Source organism: Nomascus leucogenys, chromosome 22a (assembly GCF_006542625.1).
Source record: "Nomascus leucogenys isolate Asia chromosome 22a, Asia_NLE_v1, whole genome shotgun sequence".
NCBI classification, from domain to species: domain Eukaryota; kingdom Metazoa; phylum Chordata; class Mammalia; order Primates; family Hylobatidae; genus Nomascus; species Nomascus leucogenys.
This window is the reverse complement of record NC_044402.1, coordinates 28,154,836-28,178,032: the sequence shown is the minus strand read 5'-3', so window position 1 is coordinate 28,178,032 and position 23,197 is coordinate 28,154,836. Positions and strand designations below refer to the sequence as shown.

Sequence of the window (23,197 nt, the reverse complement as noted above, 5' to 3'; positions counted from 1 at the left end):
TTCCCAACTGAACTACACATTCAACGCAATGGCAATCAAAATCCCAGGAAATTATTTTGTGGATATTGGAAAATTGACTCTATAGTTTAAATGAGGCCAGGTGCAGCAGCTCACGCCTGTAATCTCAGCACTTTGGGAGGCCGAGGTGGGTGGATCACGAGGTCAGGAGTTTGAGACCAGCCTGGCCAACATGGTGAAACCCCATCTCTACTAAAATACAAAAATTAGCTGGGCATGGTGGCGGATACCTGTAATCCCAGCTACTGGGGAAGCTGAGGCAGGAGAATTGCTTGACCCAGGAAGCAGAGGTTGCAGTGAGCCAACATGGTGCCACTGCACTCCAGCATGGGCAACAGAACAAGACTCTGTCTCAAAAAAAAAAGTTTAAATGGAAGAGCAAAAGACTCAGAACAGGCTGGGTGTGATGGCTCATGCCTGTAATTCCAGCACTTTGGGAGGCTGAGGCAGGAGGATCACTTGAGGCTGGGAGCTTGAGACCAGCCTGGGCAACATAGCAAGATCCCATCTCTACAAAAAAATATAAAAAATCAGCTGGGCATAATGGTGTGCACCTGTAGTTCTGTAGTTCTAGCTACTCAGGAAGCTGAAGTGGGAGGATTGCTTGAGCCCAGAAGGTTGAGGCTGCAGTGAGCCATGATCGTGCCACTGCACCCCAGCCTGGGCAACAGAGCAAGACCTTGTCTCAACAACAAAAAAGACTCAGAATAGCCAACTCAGTATTGAAATGGAAGAACAAAGTCAGAGGAGTAACACTACCCAACTTCGAGACATCCTTTCAAGCTACAATAATGAAGATAGTGTGGTATTGGTGAAAGACAAATAGAGTGGAATAGAATAGAAAGCCCAGAAATAGACCCACATAAATATAGTTAACTGCTCTTTGACAAAGGAGCAAAAGCACTATAATGGAGAAAAGACAATCTCTTCACAAATGGTACTGAAGCACTTGGACATCCAAATGCAAAAAAGAAAAAATGAATCTAGACACAAACCTTACACCCTTCACAGAAGTTAAGTCAAAATGTGTCACATGCAGAACTATAAAACTCCTGGAAGACAATATAGGAGAAAATCTAGATGATCTTGGGTTTGGCAGTGACTATATAGTTGTTAATACCAAAGGCATGATACATGAAAAAAACAATTGACAAGCTGGGCATAATTAAAGAATTTAAATTAAATAACTAAAACTAAAAGCCTCTAATTTGTGAAAGACACTGTCAAGAGAATGAAAACACAAGCCACAGACTAGAGAAAATATTTGCAGAAGACAGATAAAGGACTGTTTTCCAAAACATACAAAGAACTCTTAAAATTCAACAATGGGAGCCGGGAGCGGTGGCTCACGCCTGTAATCCCAGCACTTTGGGAGGCTGAGGTGGGCGGATCACCTGAGGTCGGGATTTCAAGACCAGCCTGACTAACATGGAGAAACCTCATCTCTACTAAAAAAAAAAAATACAAAAATTAGCCGGGCATGGTGGTGCATGCCTGTAATCCCAGCTACTTGGGGGGCTGAGGCAGGAGAATCGCTTGAACCAGGGAGGCAGAGGTTGCAGTGAGCGGAGATCGTGCCATTGCACTCCAGCCTGGGCAACAAGAGTGAAACTCTGTCTCAAAAAAAAAAAAATTCCACAATAGGAACACAACCCAATTTAAGAATGGGCCAGAGACCTTAACAGACATCTCACCAAAGACAATATACAAATGGTCAATAAGCATATGAAAAGATACTACACATCAAGCCAGGCATGGTGGCTCATGCCTGTAATCCCAGTATTTTGGGAGGCCAAGGCGGGCATCACCTGAGGTCAGGAGTTCGAGACCAGCCTGCTAACATGGCGAAACCCCATTTCTACTAAAAATACAAAAAATTAGCCGGGTGTGGTGGCACATGCCTGTAATCCCAGCTACTTGGGAGGCTGAGGCAGGAGAATCGCTTGAATCTGGGAGGCAGAGGTTGCAGTGAGCCGAGATCACACCATTGCACTCCAGCTTGGGCAACAAAAGTGAAACTCTGTCTCAAAAAAAAAAGAATACAAGGAAAATTTGACAGGAAAACTATATAGTTTACAACATTAATTAAATATTACAATCTTAGAGGAGAGGAGAAACAAAAATCTCATTAAATGCTTAAAAGGGAAACTGATAAAATTTGAAGTAGATTTTCTTAAAACTTGAGAAGAGTAAAATTAGGATGAGTAAATTAGGGTTGACAAACTACTAGAAGGAAACTTTTTGTTTTTAATTATGGAAATTTTAAAACAAAATAGAATGAAACATAGAATAGTATTAAGTAAAAAAGAATATAACAAAAAATAGTATAATGAAACTCCGTGTGCCTATCACTCAGATTTAACAATTGTCAGTTTATAGCCAATCTTTTCTCATCCAAAACCCCACCCCTACTCCTTTACCCCCATCTATTGGATTATTTTGAAGGCAATCCCAGACACTATATTGCTTGATAGACTTATCACTAAAAATACAAAAATTAGCCAGGCGTGGTGGTGTGTGCCTGTAGTCCCAGCTACTCGGGAGGCTGAGGTGGGAAGATCACATGAGCCCAGGAGGTGGAGGTTGCAGTGAGCCAACATTATACACCACTGCATTCCAGCCTGGGCAGCAGAGTAAGACCCTCTATCAAAAAAATTAAAATAAAAACAAAAAAGTTAATGGAAATAAAAGGCCCACCAAGTGCTCAACATTTAATTAAAATAGACCTACATCATGGCACATCATAAAATTTCAAGATACTGAGGTCAAAAGATCTCATAAGCTTCCAGAAAGGAAAGAAACAGGTTTAGACAAAAGATTAAGAATTAGAATGGCACTGTAACTCTCAGTAGCAACTCTAGAAGCTGAAAGACAATGAAGCAATGCCTCAAAATTCTCCCATCCAAGTACTAACCAGGCCCGACCCTGCTTAGCTTCCGAGATCAGATGATATCAGGCACGTTCAGGGTGGTATGGCTGTAGATGCAATGCCTCAAAATTCTAAGGGAGAATTATTTTCAACCTGCAATTCTATACCTGGTTATGTTCTCAATAAAATAGAAGGCTAGAACAAAAACCTCTCAAAGAGTCTCTGAAAATTATTTCAATGCACCCTTTCTCAGGAAGGTACTGCAGGACATGTTCCCCCCAAATTAAGAAGTAATTCATGAGAGAGAAACAAGAGATGCTTCCATGACAGGAAACAAGAGATCCAATACAACAGAAAAGTGAGGGGAATCCCTGGGATAATGAAGAAGAAAAATCTCCAAACCAAAAGTGAACCACGGGCATAGAGAATAAACTGTCCATTGATGATTGATTGGAATACAAAAGATAAGAGAGGAAGAAGAATCTAGGATTACTTCTAGGGTTCTGACTTGAACAACTTGGTGAAGCAGCATGTAATTAGGTAAGAAACATCAGAAGAGCAGGTATAAGAGCAGGTATGTTTTTGGACGTGGTGAGCCTGAGTGGAGATGGTGAATACACAGTTACCTAGGCACAGCATTGACATTTAGGCTACAGATACAGAGTTACATGCTGTCAGTGTAAAGATGGGAACCTAAGTCCCCAAAGTGGAAAAGATCACCAGGAACAAAGTATAGAATGAAAAGAAGTATAGCATGAAAAGAAAAGGGCCTAGGATAGAGCCCTGAAAACACCCAGATTTAAGGGTGAGGCAGAGGAGGAGCTAGCAAAGGAGGGGCCGGGGAGTCAGGAAGAAAATGAGGAGAACGGGAGGGATCATGACAGCCTAGAGAAGAGACTGCTTCAGAAGGATGGCATGTTCAATAATTAAGGAAGAAAAAGAGTTTAAAGCATCCAGTGGATCTAGTGACAGGGAAGTCACTAGTAATAAGAGCAATAATCTTTGCATATTAGATTATCAAAGATGAAAAATATTTATTTGATAGTTACCAGATATTAAAGAAGTGGCACCCTCATATGTTGTTGGTAGAAATGTAAACAAGTACCACATTTTTTATAAGCAATTTGGGAACACCTATCAAATATAAAATATGCATAAACTTTGACCCAGAGATTCTTTCACATATGCCACCGAAATACTGGTACAAGTGCGCAAAGTACAAGAATGTTCAAAGCAGGTCGGGTGCACTGGCTCACACCTGTAATCCCAGCACTTTGGTAGGCCAAGGCGGGTGGATCACTTGAGGTCAGGAGTTGGGAGACCAGCCTGGCCAACATGGCGAAACCGTGTATCTACTAAAAATACAAAAATTAGCCAGGCATGGTGGCACACGCCTGTAATCCCAGCTACTCGCGAGGCTGAGGCACTTGAATCACTTAAACCCGGGAGGCAGAGGTTGCAGTGAGCCGAGATCGTGCCACTGCACTCCAGCCTGGGTAACAGAGCAAGACTGTCTCAAAAAATAAAATTAAAAAAAAAAAAAGAATGTCAAAGCAGCCTGTAATGCAAAATTGGGGATGGGAGGAGGAACTACATCTCTATCAAGTGGAGACAGGGTGAATAAATTTAACGAAATAAATGTGTCTGGTGGACACCTAGGTAGCTGCTCATAAATGAAGTAGCTATGATTGTACTAACATAGAATGCTAGCTGTGATACAGTAAGTAAAAAAGCAGAATATATAGTTCCCATGTGTCCAACACTATATATAGGAATAGATATGCATATACATTATAACAATATAAATGTTTGTAAATGTATAGATAAAAATATAAAAACTGTTAGAGGTGAAATCTATGAAACGGGATTTGGAAGGCAAAGGATGGCATTTACTTTTCTACTAGTTGAAATTCTTTACAAAAAGGTATGATTTTTATCAATATTTAAAGAGAACATGAAAGGATAAAAGAAAAAAAGCATTAACTAAGAGAAGAGTCTGGGAGAAATGAGAATGGCCAGCTGTCCAATGCCCTTACCTTTCCCCACACAAGTTCTTGCCATAGGCTTTGCTGACAAAATCTGTTAATTGAAACTTTGGGCAAGATGCTGTGTCTTTCCCACAGTCTTCAAAGTGCACGGAGAGAAAGAGTTCACTCAGAAGCTGCAGCACTTGGGAGTGGGCCATGTTTCTTGCTGTGCATATGTTTAGGGCCGCATAGAACACTCCCTCCAACCACTTGATACTGAGGATTATTCCCCCTACACATCAATGAGAAGGTAAATACCAGTTAGCACCACCAAAAATGAGTTGCAGAGAACCTAGAATAAACCCCTGACAGTGAATAGCCACCTTTTTTCCAAGACAGATTGGTAATATGAACCACGAGATAAGCAAACATTCCTTCTTGAGCCACAAGCACTACTTGTGCCCTTTATAACACATCATGTGTTGACCATCCCAAAGGTGGACAGATACGACTAATGTGGACATTGCTAATGGCAAAAAGTGTCTCTGGAATATCGTTGCTAATATGGAGAAGGAACTGGGGAAAACTGCAAGATTAGAACAGGGAAAAGCCATTTTAGTCCAATATTACATCCTCCTATTGAAATAAGCTATCTCCTCTTTTGGTTTTAATTTGTCCTTAAGAAATCCAAATAATCAAGCTTCTTAGCTCTTCCTAAGTAGCTCTCCTGCAGTACCTTGTGCCTTACACACACACACACACACACAGATTGATTTAATAAGATAGCAATGGGCCAACAGGAAATTAATTTTCCAAAGAATGCCAGAAATATGTTGAGCCATGACCAGCAGGACTGTAGGGACAGGTAGCTTGAAGAATCGTAGGATCTTGGAGAGCAGCTACGACTTCCTTATTGGCCCCCCAGACGCTGACAGAATCTTCACCATACTGATACTGAGGCCGCAAGATATTGGTGTGGTTCAACAGTAGTTTCAGCCTGGAAGTAAAGCCAAGACAGGGAGTGCAATGCCAGGACTGGAATAAATGACCACATAACCCACTGTGTTTACATCCAACCCCATCAACAGACTCCCCCGCACAGCTCAGAGAAAAATTGCGGGTCTGGGTCTGTGCTGAGAGCACTAATTAACTGGACTGTTCATCCACCTAACAAATCCTTTTTTTTTTTTTTGAGACAGAGTCTCACTCTGTCGCCCAGGCTGGAGTGCAGTGGTGCAATCTCGGCTCACTGCGAGCTCCGCCTCCCGGGTTCACGCCATTCTCCTGCCTCAGCCTCTCCGAGTAGCTGGGACTACAGGCGCCCGCCACCACGCCCGGCTAATTTTTTTGTATTTTTAGTAGAGACGGGGTTTCACCGTGGTCTCGATCTCCTGACCTCGTGATCCGCTCGCCTCGGCCTCCCAAAGTGCTGGGATTACAAGCGTGAGCCACCGTGCCTGGCCTACAAATCCTTACTTATTGAATGTTATGTGCTAGGCACTGGGCTAGAAACTAAGTGTGCATAAGTAATATTTGTCACATACTTTCAGTAACTTCATGTTATTGACCGATGGTTTCTCTTCTCATTGATGCACAAGGAGAATACTTAAGTGTTCGAGTAATGGGAATAAATGTTCTATTGCAATTTTAAACCTTTGTACAGCAATAAAAATGGTTTGTGGGTACTATTTGTGGGTAAGTAGGGAAGTTACGAAAAAGATTGGCTAACTATGTTCTTCTACAGATAAAGCTGCTTCCTCCTTATTACTGGAAACGACCAACTCTAAGAGATAGGGGCTACAGTGGAGGTGGGAGGCAGAAGTCAGAGATAAGGAGACAGAGCAGTTGTGCCAGTTCCGTTCTCACCCTAACAAGATACCTGGGTAATGGGATGGCAGCTACAAAGCTGTACACAATGCTGGTCTTCTCAAGGCTGGTGTGAATTTCTACGCAGATATTAGGCAGCTGAGATGGCAAGCAGCAGAGGAATATCACGTCGGCCCAACTCACCAGATCAGCATTATGGTAAAAGCATTTGATTCCCAGCTTCTGGAGCTCACCTTGGAGGGATAAAGGAAGACAGGAAGGGCACAGTACTAAGGAGTTTGACCTGAACATCAACTATGGGGAGAGGGTGATCATTATTTTACCTCAGTAAATCAACCCATCTTATTGCTCCATAAATCAGAAGATATTCCTTCCTACAGACCTTCTAAAAGCCATGCAGCAATGCCCTAACTCTATTACTAAAGCAGCAGTAGTACTTGAAATTATAATTCATCTTTGTTTTTTTTTTTTTTTTTTTGAGACGGAGTCTCGCTGTGATGCCCAGGCTGCAGTACACTAGCATAATCTCAGCTCACTGCAACTTCCGCCTCCCGGGTTCAAGCAATTCTCCTGCCTCAGCCGCTCGAGTAGCTGAGATTACAGGCACGCGCCACACACCCAGTTAGTTTTTGTATTTTTAGTAGAAACGGGGTTTCACTATGTTGGCCAGGCTGGTCTCAAACTCCCAACCTCAGATGATCCACCCATCTCGTCCGCCCAAAGTGCTGGGATTACAGGCGTGAGCCACCACGCCTGGCCTATAATTCATCTTTATCTTACTTTTAGATCAAGTGCTAGAATTTTTCCGATTTTTTTTTTAAGACAGGGTCTTGCTCTGTCACCTGTGGCGTGATCACAGCTTACTATAGCCTCAACTTACTGAGCTCAAGGGATCCTCCCGCCTCAGCCTCCCAAGTAGCTGGGACCACTGGTGAGTGTGACCATGCCCAGCTAATTTTTTTATTTTGTGTAGAGACAAGGTCTTACTATGTTGCCTAGGCTGGCCTCAAACCCCAGGACTCAAGTGATCCTCTCACCTCCACCTCCCAAAGTCCTGGGATTACAGGCATGAGCCATTGTGTGCTGCCCAGACTTTCTTTTAGGAAGAAAAAAATCTCAGAGAAGCCTTTTACTCCAATGTACTGCAGGATAACCATGTGTCAGATAATGTACAAAGTACCTTACAGTTTCTAAGGTGTAACTCCCACAAGGACCTTATGAAGCAGAAACGAGTAGCAGTCCCATTTTACAGATGAGGAGACTGAGGATTCAAGAAGTTATATGACTTGTCCAAAGTTACAGAGCTGCTGGCTTGAGGTGGTGGAAAAGACTGGGAGAGTGGAAGGTATAAATCAGAGGCTGAGAGGAGTTTACAAAGATTTAACAGTTTCGGTAAAGTATATACAAATTGATTTTATTGGGATATTTATAAATGAGGAAAGACTGATAACTCATGTAGTTGCATAAAAACACTCACTGGTAGTTAATTTTTTTTTTTTTTTTTTTGGCTAGAGATGGGATCTCACTATGTTATCCAGGCTGGTTTCCAACTCCTGGCTTCAAGTGATCCTCCTGCCATAGCCTCCCAAAGTGCTGGGATTATGGGCATGAGGCAATATGGATTTTCAAAAGTATAAACCTAAAGTGTACACTCACATCTGGTGGTATGTCATAAATGTCATTGGAAAGCAGAATATAACAGACATTGGAGAGTGACTTCTTATGTTAACCACTGAGAGTACATGGCAAATGTAATGCTGAGGTTATCTAGATACTGATAAACCTGGAAGAAAGACAGATGATTTGGCTTGGCTCTGTGCCCCCACCCAAATCTCATCTCAAATTGTAATCCCCACGTGTCAAGGGAGGGACCTGGTGTGAGGTGATTGGATCATGGGGGCAGTTTCCCCCATGCTGTTCTCATGATAGTGAGGGAGTTCTCATGAGAGCTGATGGTTTAAACATGGCACTTTCCCCTGTGTGCTCTCTCCTCCCGCCTTGTGAAGAAGGTACTTGCTTCTCCTTCACCTTCCACCATGATTGTAAGTTTCCTGAGGCCTCCACAGCCATGCAGAACTGTTAGTCAATTAAAACTCTTTTGTTTATAAATTACCCAGTCTCAGACAGTATCTTTATAGCAGTTCTAATACAACAGGACAAAGCTTAGAAAACAGGCATATCTATCATTCTCTCTTGTGGTGTTCTCATTCTTTTCATGTGCATAGAAGCTGATGTTGAGCATTTTGAATTCTTGTTTCCTTACACAACACATAGTGATATTTTACAACTATAATTTTATTCTAATAAATATATTGCTTCGCAAAGAATATATGTACTTTGTTGAAATATCACATGTATTAGTCCTATTGATGGGATAAAGAAATATACTTTGAGTGGTAAGATTTTTTTTTTTTGTTTGAGACAGAGTCTTGCTCTGTCATCCAGGCTGGAGTGCGTGGTGCAATTTTGGCTCGCTGCAACTTCTGCCTCCTGGGTTCAAGCAATTCTCATTCCTCCCCTGTAGCTGGGATTCAAAGGTATGTACCTTAGCAGAGATGGGGTTTCGTCATGTTGGCCAGGCTGGTCTCAAACTCCTGGACTCAAGTGATCCACATGACTCAGCCTCTCAAAGTGCTGGGATTACCGGCATGAGCCACCACGCCCAGTTGGTAAGATTTTTTTTTAGTTTCCTCAGGAATATAGGAAAAAAGAAAATGGCCAGGTGTGGTGATTCACTCCTGTAATACCAGCACTTTCAGAAGGTGAGGTGGGAGGACTGGTTGAGCCTAGCAGTTTAAGACTAGCCTCGGCATTAGAGTGACACCGTCTCTATTTATAAACCAAAAAAAAAGAAAAAAATAAACCTGGGCACTGTGGCTCACACCTATATTCCAGCACTTTGGGAGGCTAAGGCAAGTGGATCACTTGAGGCTAGGAGTTCGAGACCAGCTTGGCCAACATGGCAAAACCCCGTCTCTACTAAAATATTATACAAAAATTAGTTGGGCATGGTGGTGTGTGCCTGTAATCCCAGGTATGTGAGGGGCTGAGGCATGAGAATCACTTGAGCTTGGGAGGCAGGGAGGTTGTAATGAGCCGAGATCATGCCACTACACTCCAGCCTGGGTGACAAAGTGAGACTCTGTCTCAAAATACATACATACATACATACATAAATACATAAATAAAGTAAGTAAGAAAAATACGGGCACTCCAACAGAAAAAATGGTCAGAAACACCTCAAAAAAATATGACACAGTAATAAACCTAAGAAAATAAAACTCTTCTAGTGATTAATGAAAGACATATTAATACAAGAAAATAATTTAAAGCATATTAAAATGGTGATGTTAAAAATGATCCCAGCACTGACCAGGATGTAGTGAAATGGGTGTTCTTATGCAGTGTTGGTAAAAAAAAGTATACCTGAAAGCCTTTTGGGAGGTCAATTTGAAAAAATACATTAGAAGTTTCTTTAAATATTAAAGATATACCTACCACATGACCTAGCCATTTCACTGCCAGGTATTTACCCAAGAAAAATGAAAGTAGTTGCCCACATGAACACTTATATACATGTATTCATGGCAGCTTTATTTGTAATAGCCAGAAACTGGAAACAGCCTAAGTCAAGCAAATACATAAACTGTGGAATAATCATGCAGGGAAATACTACTCAGAAATAAAAAAGGATATTGATACATTAAAAACTTGGATATATTTCAGCTGGGCATGGTGGCTCACGCCTGTAATCCCAGCACTTTGGGAGGCTGAGGTGGGAGGATCACTTGAGGTCAGGAGTTGGAGACCAGCCTGGCCAACATGATGAAACCCCATCTCTATTAAAAATACAAAAAATTAGCCAGGCATGGTGGTGAGCACATGTAATCCCAACTACTTGGGATGCTGGGGCAGGAGAATCGCTTGAACCCGGGAGACGGAGGTTGCAGTGAGCCGAGATCACACCACTGCACTCCAGCATGGGCAACAGAGTGAGACTCTGTTTCAAAAAAAAAAAAAAACAACTTGGATATATTTCAAACAAATTATGCAGTTCGAAAGAAGTTAGACTAAAAAAACACTACGAACTGTATGATTCCATTTATATAAAATTCTAGAAAATGCACACTAATCTTTGGTGACAGAAATCAGATTGTTGGTTTCATGGGTGGAGAGCTTCAGGGAAGTGGACAGAAAGGGATTACCAAAGACAAGTGGCAACTTTTGGGGGTGATGGGATACATTCATTACCTTGTGATGGTTTCACAGGTGTATACATGTCAAAACATCAAATTGTACTCTTTTAACTGTGTGCCATTTATTGTATAGAAATAATATTTTAGGGCCGGGCGCAGTGGCTCACGCCTGTAATCCCGGCACTTTGAGAGGCCAAGGCAGACAAATCACCTGAGGTCAGGAGTTCGAGACCAGCCTGGCTAACATGGTGAAACCCCATCTCTACTAAAAATACAAAAAAAATTAGCTGGTTGTGGTAGTGTATGCCTGTAATTCCAGCTACTCAGGAGGCTGAGGCGGGAGAATGGCTTGAACCCAGGAGGCAGAGGTTGCAGTGAGCTGAGATCATGCTCTCCACGATCTGCACTCCAGCCTAGGTGACAGAGCAAGACTCAGTCTAAAAAAAAAAAAAATTTTAATAAAGCTGTACCAATTCTTTGACCTAATAACTTTATTTGGAAAATTATGTACAAGGAAGTTCAACTAAATAAGGCATAGTTACATAAATTATAGTACATCCATACTTTGGGATACTATACAACCTTAAAATCTTTTTTTTTAACATTAATCTCTTACTAATATAATTAAAATTTTAAATCCTGAGATGAAAACAGAAAAGAAGAATGGCGTAGGGTGTCTAGTGGTCTTAGCCACTGCTGGGCACAACTACAAAGTCTGTGCATCCAAACACCAGGTACAGCAAGCATACCCTGCTAGGGAGATGCAAGGGAGTGTACTCAAAGCCTGCTGGGGTAACCTTCTACTGTGGGAAAGTGGAGGGGCTTAAAATCATTATTTCTTATTGATTGATTGATTGAGACAGAGTCTCACTCTGTTGCTGAGGCTGGAGTGCAATGATGCGATCTCACCTCACTGCAAGCTCCGCCTCCTGGGTTCAAGTGATTTGCCTGCCTCAGTCGCCTGAGTAGCTGGGACTACAGGCGCCCACCACTACACCTGGCTAATTTTTGTATTTTTAGTAGAGACTGGGTTTCACCATGTTGGCCAGGCTGGTCTCAAACTCCTGACCTCAGGTGATCTGCCCACCTCGGCCTCCCAAAGTGCTAGGATTACAGGTGTGGACAAATCATTATTTCAAAAAATGTTAAACGATATGAGAATATGCTCATGATAACATTATGTAAAAAAAAAACAGAATACAAACAACTATATACAGTGTCAATTACTGATATAATTAGAGAAAAAAAAACACGGGAAGGAAATGATAACCCGAGTAGATTATAGGCAGTTGTATCCTTCCTTATAGACAAATTTTCTACAATATGCATATTATTTTACATTTTTTATTATTGAAGTGTAATTTACATATAATGCAAAACACAGATATGAAGTGTACAGTTTGATCAGTTTTGACAAAAGCATACACCCATTTAACCCATACCTCTCTCAAGATATAGAACATTTTCATCTCCCCAGAAAAAGTTGCTTTGGGACTTTCTCAGTCTATCTCCCAGAAGAAATCATTGTTCTGATTTCTATCACCATAAATGGAATCATTACAAAACTTTTTTTTTTTTTTTGAGACAGAGTCTTATTCTGTTGCCAGGCTGGAGTGCAGTGGTGTGATCTCAGCTCACTGCAACCTCTGCCTCCTGGGTTCAAGCAATTCTCCTGCCTCAGCCTCCTGAGTAGCTGGGACTACAGGCACGCACCACCATGCCCAGCTAATTTTTGTATTTTTAGCAGAGACAGGGTTTCACTATGTTGGCCAGAATGGTCTCAATCTCTTGACCTCGTCATCTGCCCACCTTGGCGTCCCAAAGTGCTGGGATTACAGGTGTGAGCCACCGCGCCCGACCACAAAACATTTTTTTAAAGTCAGTAAATGTCATTTTTAAAAATATAAGGCCAACTGCAAATGCCTGGAACTGTGTAACACCCAACCAGACCCTAACTGATTCAGTTAGAAGATCTGAACTCTGTATGGAAAGCTTCCCTGTATCAAAGATCCGGAAAGATACTTCACCACCAAGGGCACAGGGAGGAGACACGGATATAAAAGATATACATGGAGAAAAAAGTTGCTTTAAAGAACAAGAGAGAAAGCCATGCTTCTAACCTTTCTTAGGGCCAGCAAGCTGAGAACTCCACACGCGGTATGCAAGGATTCCTCTTTGAAGGACCCTTTCAAAATGGCTTTGTTGACACCTACACAGCACAACCAAGCCCCCTTTCTACCACACACTGCTCCTCACCCAGAGTCTCTGGCCTCCGAGTGGAGATCCGCAGGCTTTCAGCAGGGATGGGGACAAGCTGCAGCAGTGTGCCAGCCAGCTGCTTCCCAAGGTGGCCACCTCCAATGATGCCCACCTTAAATTCTTCAGGAGTGGCTGAATTAAGGGAGCCAATTGAGAGATGTCTGGAACTTTGATTCTCATTTAATGATGCTCTGGAGAATGAACACACAGACACGTACATAAATACATGCACACACTGTAGTTCTTTTTTTTTTTTTTTGAGACAGAGTCTCACTTTGTCGCCCAGGTTAGAGTGCAATGGGGTGATCTTGGCTCACTGCAAGCTCCGCCTCCCAGGTTCACGCCATTCTCCTGCCTGTCTCCCAAGTAGCTGGGACTACAGTTGCCTGCCACCACTCCCAGCTAATTTTTTGTATTTTTAGTAGAAATGGGGTTTCACCGTATTAGCCAGGATGGTCTCCATCTCCTGACCTCGTGATCCACCCGTGTCGGCCTCCCAAAGTGCTGGGATTACAGGCGAGAGCCACCGCACCCGGCCTAGTTCTTCTTTTTTTTTTTTTTTTTTTTTTTTTTTTTTTTTTTTTTGAGACGGAGTCTCGCTCTGTTGTCCAGGCTGGAGTGCAGTGGCGCAATCTCGGCTCACTGCAAGCTCTGCCTCCCGGGTTCACGCCATTCTCCTGCCTCAGCCTCTCCGAGTAGCTGGGACTACAGGCGCCCGCCACCACGCCCAGCTAATTTTTTTTGTATTTTTAGTAGAGACGGGGTTTCACCGTGGTCTCGATCTCCTGACCTCGTGATCCGCCTGCCTCGGCCTCCCAAAGTGCTGGGATTACAAGCGTGAGCCACCGCGCCCGGCCAAGGGCCTAGTTCTTCTTAACTGTCAATCTCTGACGTTTTCTGCTTTGTCATTTAAGGTGCTTGGTGGCACCTTAAGTACTTCGGAGATAAGACATTTCAACTGTGTGTCATTTATCCAGCCTCACTAGGGAATGAAATGTTCCTCCTGAGTTAATTTTCCAGAAACAAAAGTATAACCCTTTTCAAGGGACCAAAATTTAAAATGTTTTAAATGAACATACTTTGTTACATGTATTATACTTGCCTGGTTAAACAGTCTGAATATTTAATCATTTCACTGGCTCAGGACACCATTGTGAACAGCCACTATTATACAGCATACTGTAATGTCTGTAACATTGTGGGCCAGTCCCCTCATGTTTTGTGCAGACAGCTTTCAATTTTTTTTTTTTAATCGTGGTTAAAAAACACGGGCTGGGTACGGTGGCTCACATCTGTAATCCCAGCACTTTGAGAGGCCAAGGCAGGCAGATCACTTGAGCTCAGGAGTTTGAGACCAGCCTGGGCAACATGTTAAGACCTCGTCTCTACAAAAAATACAAGAATTAGCCAGGTATGGTGGTGCACACCTGTAGTCCCAGCTACCCAGGAGGCTGAGGTGGGAGGATTGCTTGAGCCCAGGAGTTTGAGGCTGCAGTGAGCTGTGCTCGTGCCACTGTACTTCAGCCTGAGTGACAGAGCAAGACCCTGTCTCAGGAAAAACAGACACACACACACACACACACACACACACACAGCATGAACTTTACCATCATAACCATTTTTAAAGTGCACAGTACAGTTGTGTTAATTATATGCACATTGTGGCTACGCATGGTGGCTGATGCCTGTAATCCCAGCACTTTGGGAGGCCAAGGCGTGTGGATCACTTGAGGTCAGAAGTTTAAGACCAGCCTGGCCAACACGGTGAAACCCCGTCTCTATTAAAAATATAAAAATTAGCCCAGCGTGATGGTGTAAACCTGTAGTCTCAGCTACTCAGGAGGCTGAGGCAGGAGAATCTCTTGAACCCAGGAGGTGGAGGTTGTAGTGAGCCGAGATCCACTACTGCACTCCAGCCTGGGCAACAGAGCAAGACTCGATCTCAAAAAAAAAAAATACATATATATATAGGTATAGATATAGATATAGATAGATAGATACATATAGATATAGTTGTGCAACAGCTCTTTAGAACCTTTCCATCTTGCAAAACTGGAACTCTATATGCTTTTCTTTTTTTTTGAGACAGCCTCCCTCCACTGCCTGAGCTGGAGGGCAGCGGCACAATCTCAGCTCACTGCAACCTCCACCTCTCACGTTCAAGCAATTCTCTGCCTCAGCCTACTGACTAGCTGGGATCACAGGTGCGTGCCACCACACCCCACGCCCAGCTAATGTTTGTATTTTTAGTAGAGATGAGGTTCTCCATGTTGGCCAGGCTGGTCTCGAACTCCCCACCTCAAGTGATCCGCCCACCTCTGCCTCCCAAAGTGCTGGGATTATAGGCGTGAGCCACTGCACCCAACCTGAAACTCTATACAATTTTTCTCTCTCCCCAGCCGCTGGAAACTACCATTCTACTTTCTGTTCCACTACTTTAGATACCTCATGTAAGTAGAATTATGCAGTATTGTCTTTTTGTACGTGGCTAATTTCACTTAGCGTAATGTCCTCAAGCTTCATCCATATCAATTTTTGGATTTTTTTTCTATCTTCATGAAAAATGTCATTGGAATTTTGATAAGGATTGCCGTGCATCTGTAGACGGCTTCAGGTAGTATGGACATTTTAAAACGAAGTCTTCCAATCCATAAACATGGGATGTCTTTCCGTTTATTTGTGTCTTCCTTAATTTCTTTTAGCAATGTTTTGTAGTTTTCAGTGTAGAAATCTTTCATGCCCTTGTTAAGTTTATTACTAAGTATGTTATTGTACTGGAGGCTATTATAAATGTGATTTTCATAATTTCTTTTTCAGGTTGTTCATTAGTGTACAGAAATGCAACTAATTTTAGTATGTTGATTTTGTATCCTGCAACTTTGCTGAATTTGTTTACTATTTCTAACAGTTTTTTTCTTAATGGAATCTTAAGGGTTTTCTACACGTAAGATCATGTCAGCCTGGGCACAGTGGCTCATGCCTGCAATCCCAGCACTTTGGGAAGCCATAGTGGGAGGATTGCTTGAAGGCAGGAGTTTAAGATTAGTCTGGGCAACATAGCAGGACACTGTCTCTACAAAAAAATTAAAAGTTAGCTGGGTGTGGTGGTGTGCACCTGTAGTCCTCGCTATTCAGGAGGTTGAGGCAGGAGAGTCACTTGAGCCCAGGAGTTCAAGGTTATAGTGAGCTATGCTCATGCCATTGCACTCCAGCCTGGGTGACAGAGCAAGACTTTGTCTCAAAACAAACAAACAAACAAAACATGTCATCTGTGAACAGAGACCATTTCTTGCTTTCCAATTTTGATGTCTTTTGTTTTTCTTGCCTAATTGCTCTGACTAGGACTTCCAGTACTTAAATAGAAGTGGAAAGAGTAGGCATCTTTGCCTTGTTTCTGATCTTAGAGGAAAAGCTTTTAGTTTTTTTTGTTTGCTTTTTTTTTGAGATGGAGTCTCGCTTTGTCGCCCAGGCTGGAGTGCAGTGGTGTGATCTCGGCTCACTACAACCTCCGCCTCCCGGGTTCACACCATTCTCCTGCCTCAGCCTCCAGAGTAGCTGGGACTACAGGTGCCTGCCACCACACCCAGCTAACTTTTTATATTTTTAGTAGAGACGAGACCAGGATGGTCTTGATCTCCTGACCTCATGATCCACCTGCCTTGGCCTCCCAAAGTGCTGGGATTACAGGCATGAGCCACCACGCCCAGCAAGCTTTTAGTTTTGTACCATTGAATATGATGTTACCTGTGGGCCTTTCATATATAGCCTTTATTATATTGGGGTAATTTCCTTCTATTCCTAGTTTGCTGAGTGTTCTTATCATGAAAAGGTGTTGAATTTTGTCAAACACCTTTTCTGCATCAATTAAAATGATCATGTGATTTCTGTTCTTCATTTTGTTGATGTGATGTATTATGTTGATTGATTTTGCATGTTGAATCATTGTTGCATTCCAGAAATAAATCCCACTTGGTCATGGTGTATAATCCTTTCTCTTTTTTTCTGGGACAGAGTCTTGCTTGGTCACCCAGGCTGGAGTGTGGTGGCACAATCACAGCTCACTGCAGCCTTGACCTCCCAAGCTCAGGCAATCCACCCACCTCAACTTCCCAAGTAGCTGGGATTACAGGTGTACACTACCATGCCTAGCTAATGTTTACATTTTTTTGTAGAGACAAAATCTCACCATGTTGTTGCCCAGGCTGGTCTCAAACTCCTGGGCTCAAGTGATTCTCCCACCTCGCCCTCCCAAAGTGTTGGAATTCAATAGGCATGAACCATTGCACTTGCCATATAAATCTTTTAATAGGCTATCGGACTCAGTTTGGCAATATTTTATTGAGGAATTTTGCATCTGTATTCATCATGGGTATTGGTCTGTAGTTCTATTATTTTTGTCTGGTTTTGGTATCAGGGTAATGCTGGCCTCATAAAATGAGTTCAGAAGTGTTCCTTCATCTTCAATTTTTTTGGAAGAGTTTGAGAAGGATTAGTATTCATTCTTCTTTAAATGTTTGGTAAGGCCAGGTGTGGTGGCTCATGCCTATAATCCCAGCACTTTGGGAAGCCAAGGCAGGCGGATCATCTGAGGTCATGAGTTCAAAATCACCCTGGCCAATATGGTGAAACCTGGTCTCTATGAAAAATACAAAAATTAGCCAGGCATGGTGGCAGGCGCATGTAATCCCAGCTACTCAGGAGACCGAGGCAGGAGACGGTGGAGGCTGGAGTGAGCCGAGATCGCGCCACTGCACTCCAGCCTAGGTGAGAGAGTGAGACTCCATCTAAAAATACATAAAAAATAAAAATAAATGTTTGGTAGATTTTTCCAGTCAAGTCATCAGGCCTGGGGCTTTTCTTGGGAGTTTATTATTATTATTATTGAGTCAATCTTACTAGTTATAGTTCTGTTCAGATTTTTTAAATTTCTTCATGATTCAGTCTTTCTAGGTTGTATGTTTCTAGGAGTTTTTCTGTTTCTTTGAAGTTATCCAATTTGTTGGCATATAATTGTTCACAGTAGACTCTTACTCTTAAGATCCTTTTTACTTTGATGGCATCAGTTTGTTTGTTTTTGTAGAGACAAGGCATTGCTTTGTTTTCCAGGCTGGGATTACAGGCGTGAGCCACCACACCTGGCCTGTGGCATCAGTTTTAATGTTTCCTCTTTCATTTCTGATTTTGTTATTTGATTCTTCTTTCTTCTCTACCAGTTAGTTTAGGAAAGGGCTGTTAGCTCTTATTTTTGTTGACTTTTTTCCCCATTGTTTTTATAGTCTTATTTTGTTTATTTCTATTCTAATCTAATTATGTGCTTCCTTTTGCTTACTTTGGGTTTAGTTTGTTCTTTTTGTAGTTCTTTGAAGTATAAAAGGTTAGGTCGTTGATTTGAGATCTTTCTTATTTTTAATGTAGGCATTTACCCCTATAAAGTTTGCTCATAGTACTGCTTTTGTTGCAACCCGTAAGTTTTGGTATGTTGTTTTCATTTTCACTTATTTTCAAATTTTCCTTGTGATTTCCTGTTTGATCCATTGGTTGTTCAAGAGTTGTGTTGACTTCCACATATTTGTGAATTTTCTAGTTTTTCTTCTGCCATTTCTAGTATCATTCTATTATAGTCCAAAAAAAAAAAAGACGGTTGGTATGATTTGAATCTTCTTAAATTTGTTAGGACTTGTTTTGTGACCTAACGTGATCTATCCTGGAAAATGTTCCATGTGCACTTGAAAAGAACGTGTATTCTGCTGCTGAGTGCAGTGTTATGTACTTGTCTTTTAGGTTCTAATTGGTGTATCGTGTTGTTCAAGTCTTCTGTTTCCTTACTAACCTTTTGTCTGGTTGTTCTATCCATTATTGAAAGTTGGGTATTAAAATCTCCTACTATAATTGTATATCTTCAGTTCTGTCAATATTTGCCTCATATATGTGGATGTTCTGATGTTAAGTACATATATAATTGTTGTATCTTCCTGGTGAATTGCTCTTTTCAACATCATGTCATTCTTTGTCTCTCACGACAGTTTTTGACTTAAAGTCTATTTTGTCTGATACGAGTATGACTACTCCTGTTCTTTTTTGGTTACCATTTACGTGGAATTATCTTTCTCTATGCTCTGACTTTCAGCCTATGTGTGTCCTAACAACTAAAGTGAGTCTCTTGAAGACAAGATATACGTTGGATCTTGTTTTTGTTTTTTATCCATTCAGCCACTTGATATCTTTTGATTGATGAGTTTAATCCCTTTACATTTAAAATAATTACTGGTAGGGAAGGACTTATCACTGCCATTTTGTTTTTTTCTCTATGTGTTGCAGTTTTGTTCTCTTCCTCTCTTGCTGCCTTTTGTATTTCACTGATTTTTTTTGTAATGACATTATTTTCTTTTTGTTGTTGGTATTTTCTTTGTAGTTACCACAGGAAATTGCATAAAAATCATAACAATAGTTGTAACAACCTATTTTAAGATGATAATGTCAATCATATACAAAAACTCTACTTCATCTTCCCCTACCCCTGCTTTTTGTTATTTATCTCAGAATTATATCTTTTGGATATTTTGTATCCATTAGCATGGTTTTATAGTAATAGTTTTTTTTTAGTATTTTTATTTTTGAGACAGGGTCTCACCCTGTGGCCCAGGCTAGAGTGCAGTGGCGTGAACACAGCTCACTTCAGCCTTGATCTCCTGGGCTCAGGTGATCCTCCCACCTCAGCCTCCCAGGTAGCTGGGACTACAGGCACATACCACCATACTTGGCTAATTTTTGTTATTTCTAGTAGAGACAGGGTTTTACCACATTGCCTAGGTTGGTCTCGAACTTCTGGAATCAAGCAATCCGCCTGCCTCAGCCTCCCAAAGTGCTGGATTACAGGAGTAAGCCACTGTGCCAGGCCTGTTTTTAATTTTTATTATTTATTAATATTTATACTTATTGATATTTATAATTTTATTTTATACATTTTATTATTTCTATATTTACATTTTATATACATTTTATTTATCTATTTATGAGACAGGGTCTCGCTCTGTCACCCAGGTTAGAGTGCAGTAACATGATCATGGCTCACTGCAGCCTCAACTTTCCAGGCTCAAGTGATCCTCTCACATCAGACTACCAAGTACCTGAGACCACAGGTGTGTGCCACTATGCCCAGCTAATTTTTTTTTTTTTTTTTTGAGAGATGTTGTCTCCCTATGTTGCCCAGGCTAGTCTCAAACACCTAAGCCCAAGCAATTCTCCTGCCTTGGCCTCCCAAAGTGCTGAGATTACAGGTGTGAGCCATCACACTTGGCCAGCTTTTATCTTTAAATCCTATACCACAAAATCCTATACCACAATTAAAAATGATTTATGTACCACCCATCACAGTATTATGTATATGGCTATATATTCACCTTTGCCAGACAGCTTTTTATTTTTATATACTTTTGTGTTGTTGACTAGCATGTTTTCATTTCAACTTAAGGATTCCCTTCAGCATTAGTTGTAAGGCAGGTCCAGGAGTGATGAGGTTTTTTGTTGTTATCTGGGAAGCTCTTTCTTTCTCCTTTTTTTTTTTTTTTCTTGAGATGGAGTTTTGCTATTGTCACCCAGGCTGAAGTGTAGTGGTGCAATCTCAGCTCACTGCAACCTCTGCCTCCCTGGGTTCAAGCAGTTCTCCTGCCTCAGCCTCCCAAGTATCTGGGATTACAGGTGCCTGCCACCACACCCAGCTAATTTTTGTATTTTTAGCAGAGACAGGGTTTCACCATGTTGGCCAGGCTGGTCTTGAACTCCTGACCTCAGGTGATCTGCCCGCCTCGGCCTCCCAAAGTGCTGGGGTTACAGATATGAGCCACCATGCCCAGCTTCTCCTTAATTTTTGAAGCACAGGTTTGCAAGAGATAGTATTCTTGGTTGATAGGGTTTTTTTTTCTTTCCCCTTTCAGCACTTTGAATATATCAAGCACTCCTTTCTGGCCTGTAATGTTTCTGCTGAGAGGCCACTGATAGTCTTCTGGGAACTCCTTTGTGTGATAAGTTGCTTTTTCTTTGCAGCTTTCAGTATTCTTTGTCTTTGACTTTCGATGGTTTGATTATAACTTGTCTCTGTGTGGTCCTCTTTGGGTTCATCCAAACTGGAGTCCTCTGAGCTTCTTGAATTTGGATGTCCATTTCCTTCCTCAGATCTGGGATGTTTTTGGCCATTATTTCTTCAAATAAGCTCTTTGCACCTTGCTCTGCCTCTCTTCTCCTTCTGACATTCCCATAAGGCATATATTGACCCACTTGATAGTATCCCGTAAGTCATCTAGATTTTCTTCAATTTTCTTAATTTTCTTTTTGCTCTTCTGATTTCATAATTTCAAATAACTGGTCTTCAAGTTTGCTGATTCTTTCTTCTGTGTGATCAAGTCTAATGTTGAACCACTCTAGTGAGTTGTTTCAATTCAATTATTGTGCTCTTCAGCTCCAAATTTTGGTTCTTAGTTTCTCTTTATGATATTATTTTATGCATGTATTGTTTTCCTGATTTCATCACTTTTTTTTTTCATAGAGACAGGGTCTCACTATGTTGCCCAGGCTGGTCTCAAACTCCTGGGCTCAAATAATCCTCCCACCTCAGCATCCCAAATTGCTGGCCTGTAATCTGTAATCTGTAAACTGTGCCCAGCCTAGTTGTTTTTCTGTGTCTTGTAGCTCATTGAGCCTCTTTAAGATTATTACTTTGAATTCTTTGTTAGGTAACTCACAGATGTTTCTTTAGGGCTGGTTTCTGCAGTAGTTTGTTCCTATGGTTGAGCAATATTGCCTTTTTATTTTTCGGTGGAATTTGGGCATTTGAAAAAACAGTCAGGCCTCTCCCAATCTTTACAGACTGGCACCATACAGGGGAAGATCCTTCCCAATCACCCCAGCTAGAGATTCTGGGGCCTGTCATATCTTTCCAGGAATGTGTCTTCTCTGGGCTTGAGTTTGGAATTTCCGAATTAAAGAGTTTTGCCTGTTTCTATTGCAGGGGCTGATAATCTTTTCCTCACTTTAGTATCTATCTGCAGTACTGCAGGTTCTCTGTACTGCAACAAGCCACTGAGTGATCCTTTGTTTTCATCCAAAATATGTTGGTTCCTCATCAGTGCTCCAAGTCATGTGAGACAGAAATCAATCCCTCAGGCAGCCCCCAAAAAGGCAGAACAGTGGACAAACATTCCATTTTTCTTTTTGCCTCCAAAGGAGAAGCCACAAATTAGGCATTTTCTCCTGATCACCTGAGGCTGGCTTGAGGAAAGGGATATCTTAGGTGAACTGCAATAGCTTTTCTTACCCCTGTAAATGCAGCTGTTCTTTGATTTGTACCTCTCCAGGGCACTACAATTTCTTAAGTGCTTGCTGGAGTTTTCATAAAGGCTTTTTGGACCATATATTGTTGTTAAGTTAGTGTCTCGAGGTTACAAAGTCTGGAGCTTCCTATTTCTTCATCTTACTGATACCACTCTGAGACAGATGTCAATTTTTATTGCTATTAGATGTGAGTGCATTCCTTTCCTACAATACGCCCACTCTTTCTAGTTTGCTATTTCAAATCTGCAGACTTGAGAAACCAGATAACTTGGCTTCTTAAGAAGGTTATGACTTATAAACATAAATGGTTTATAAAAACAAAACAGTGTTCATTCAGGGTACAAATTTAAACAACAAAAACAAAACAAAACAAAAAAGAACAGAACTGAGGAACTAAGGATGAAGATTTCAGACCACTATTTCCAGAGGTTCACTTACCGTTGGTGCTGGATGTGTTTCCTTGGCCCAAGATTAACAAAGTCAGACTTCTGAATACATAAGGTATACTTTCATTGCTATACGACAGCCTTATATTTGTTCTGTATTTCTGTAAAAACCAGTGTCTTAAAGCTCTGGATTTTGCTTCTAAGCAACATAAGTCACACTCTATTTAAGCCTTCTCTCCTGGTTGAAAGAACACTTTCTCTTAGTGCCTGATCCTTCCAAATATAAAATGCCACCTGCAAGTTTCATATATTGTTTTCTCACCAGTCATATTGAGTACTACCAATAGG

General features: G+C 41.5%; 1 protein-coding gene across 2 annotated transcripts in view; it reads right to left on the bottom strand.

Annotated features, from left to right (window-relative positions):
* The window catches only part of NOXRED1 (NADP dependent oxidoreductase domain containing 1), a 31,235-nt gene that overhangs the window by 6,945 nt on the left and 1,093 nt on the right, over positions 1-23,197 (bottom strand). For both annotated transcript variants that reach the window (XM_003260803.2, XM_030803004.1), the window contains exons 2-5: positions 13,134-13,327; positions 6,734-6,914; positions 5,700-5,851; positions 4,924-5,146 (exon numbers count right to left, since the gene is read on the bottom strand). In XM_003260803.2, the coding sequence (XP_003260851.1) occupies positions 4,924-5,146; positions 5,700-5,851; positions 6,734-6,914; positions 13,134-13,327 (750 nt within the window). The remainder of the gene's footprint in view (positions 1-4,923; positions 5,147-5,699; positions 5,852-6,733; positions 6,915-13,133; positions 13,328-23,197) is intronic.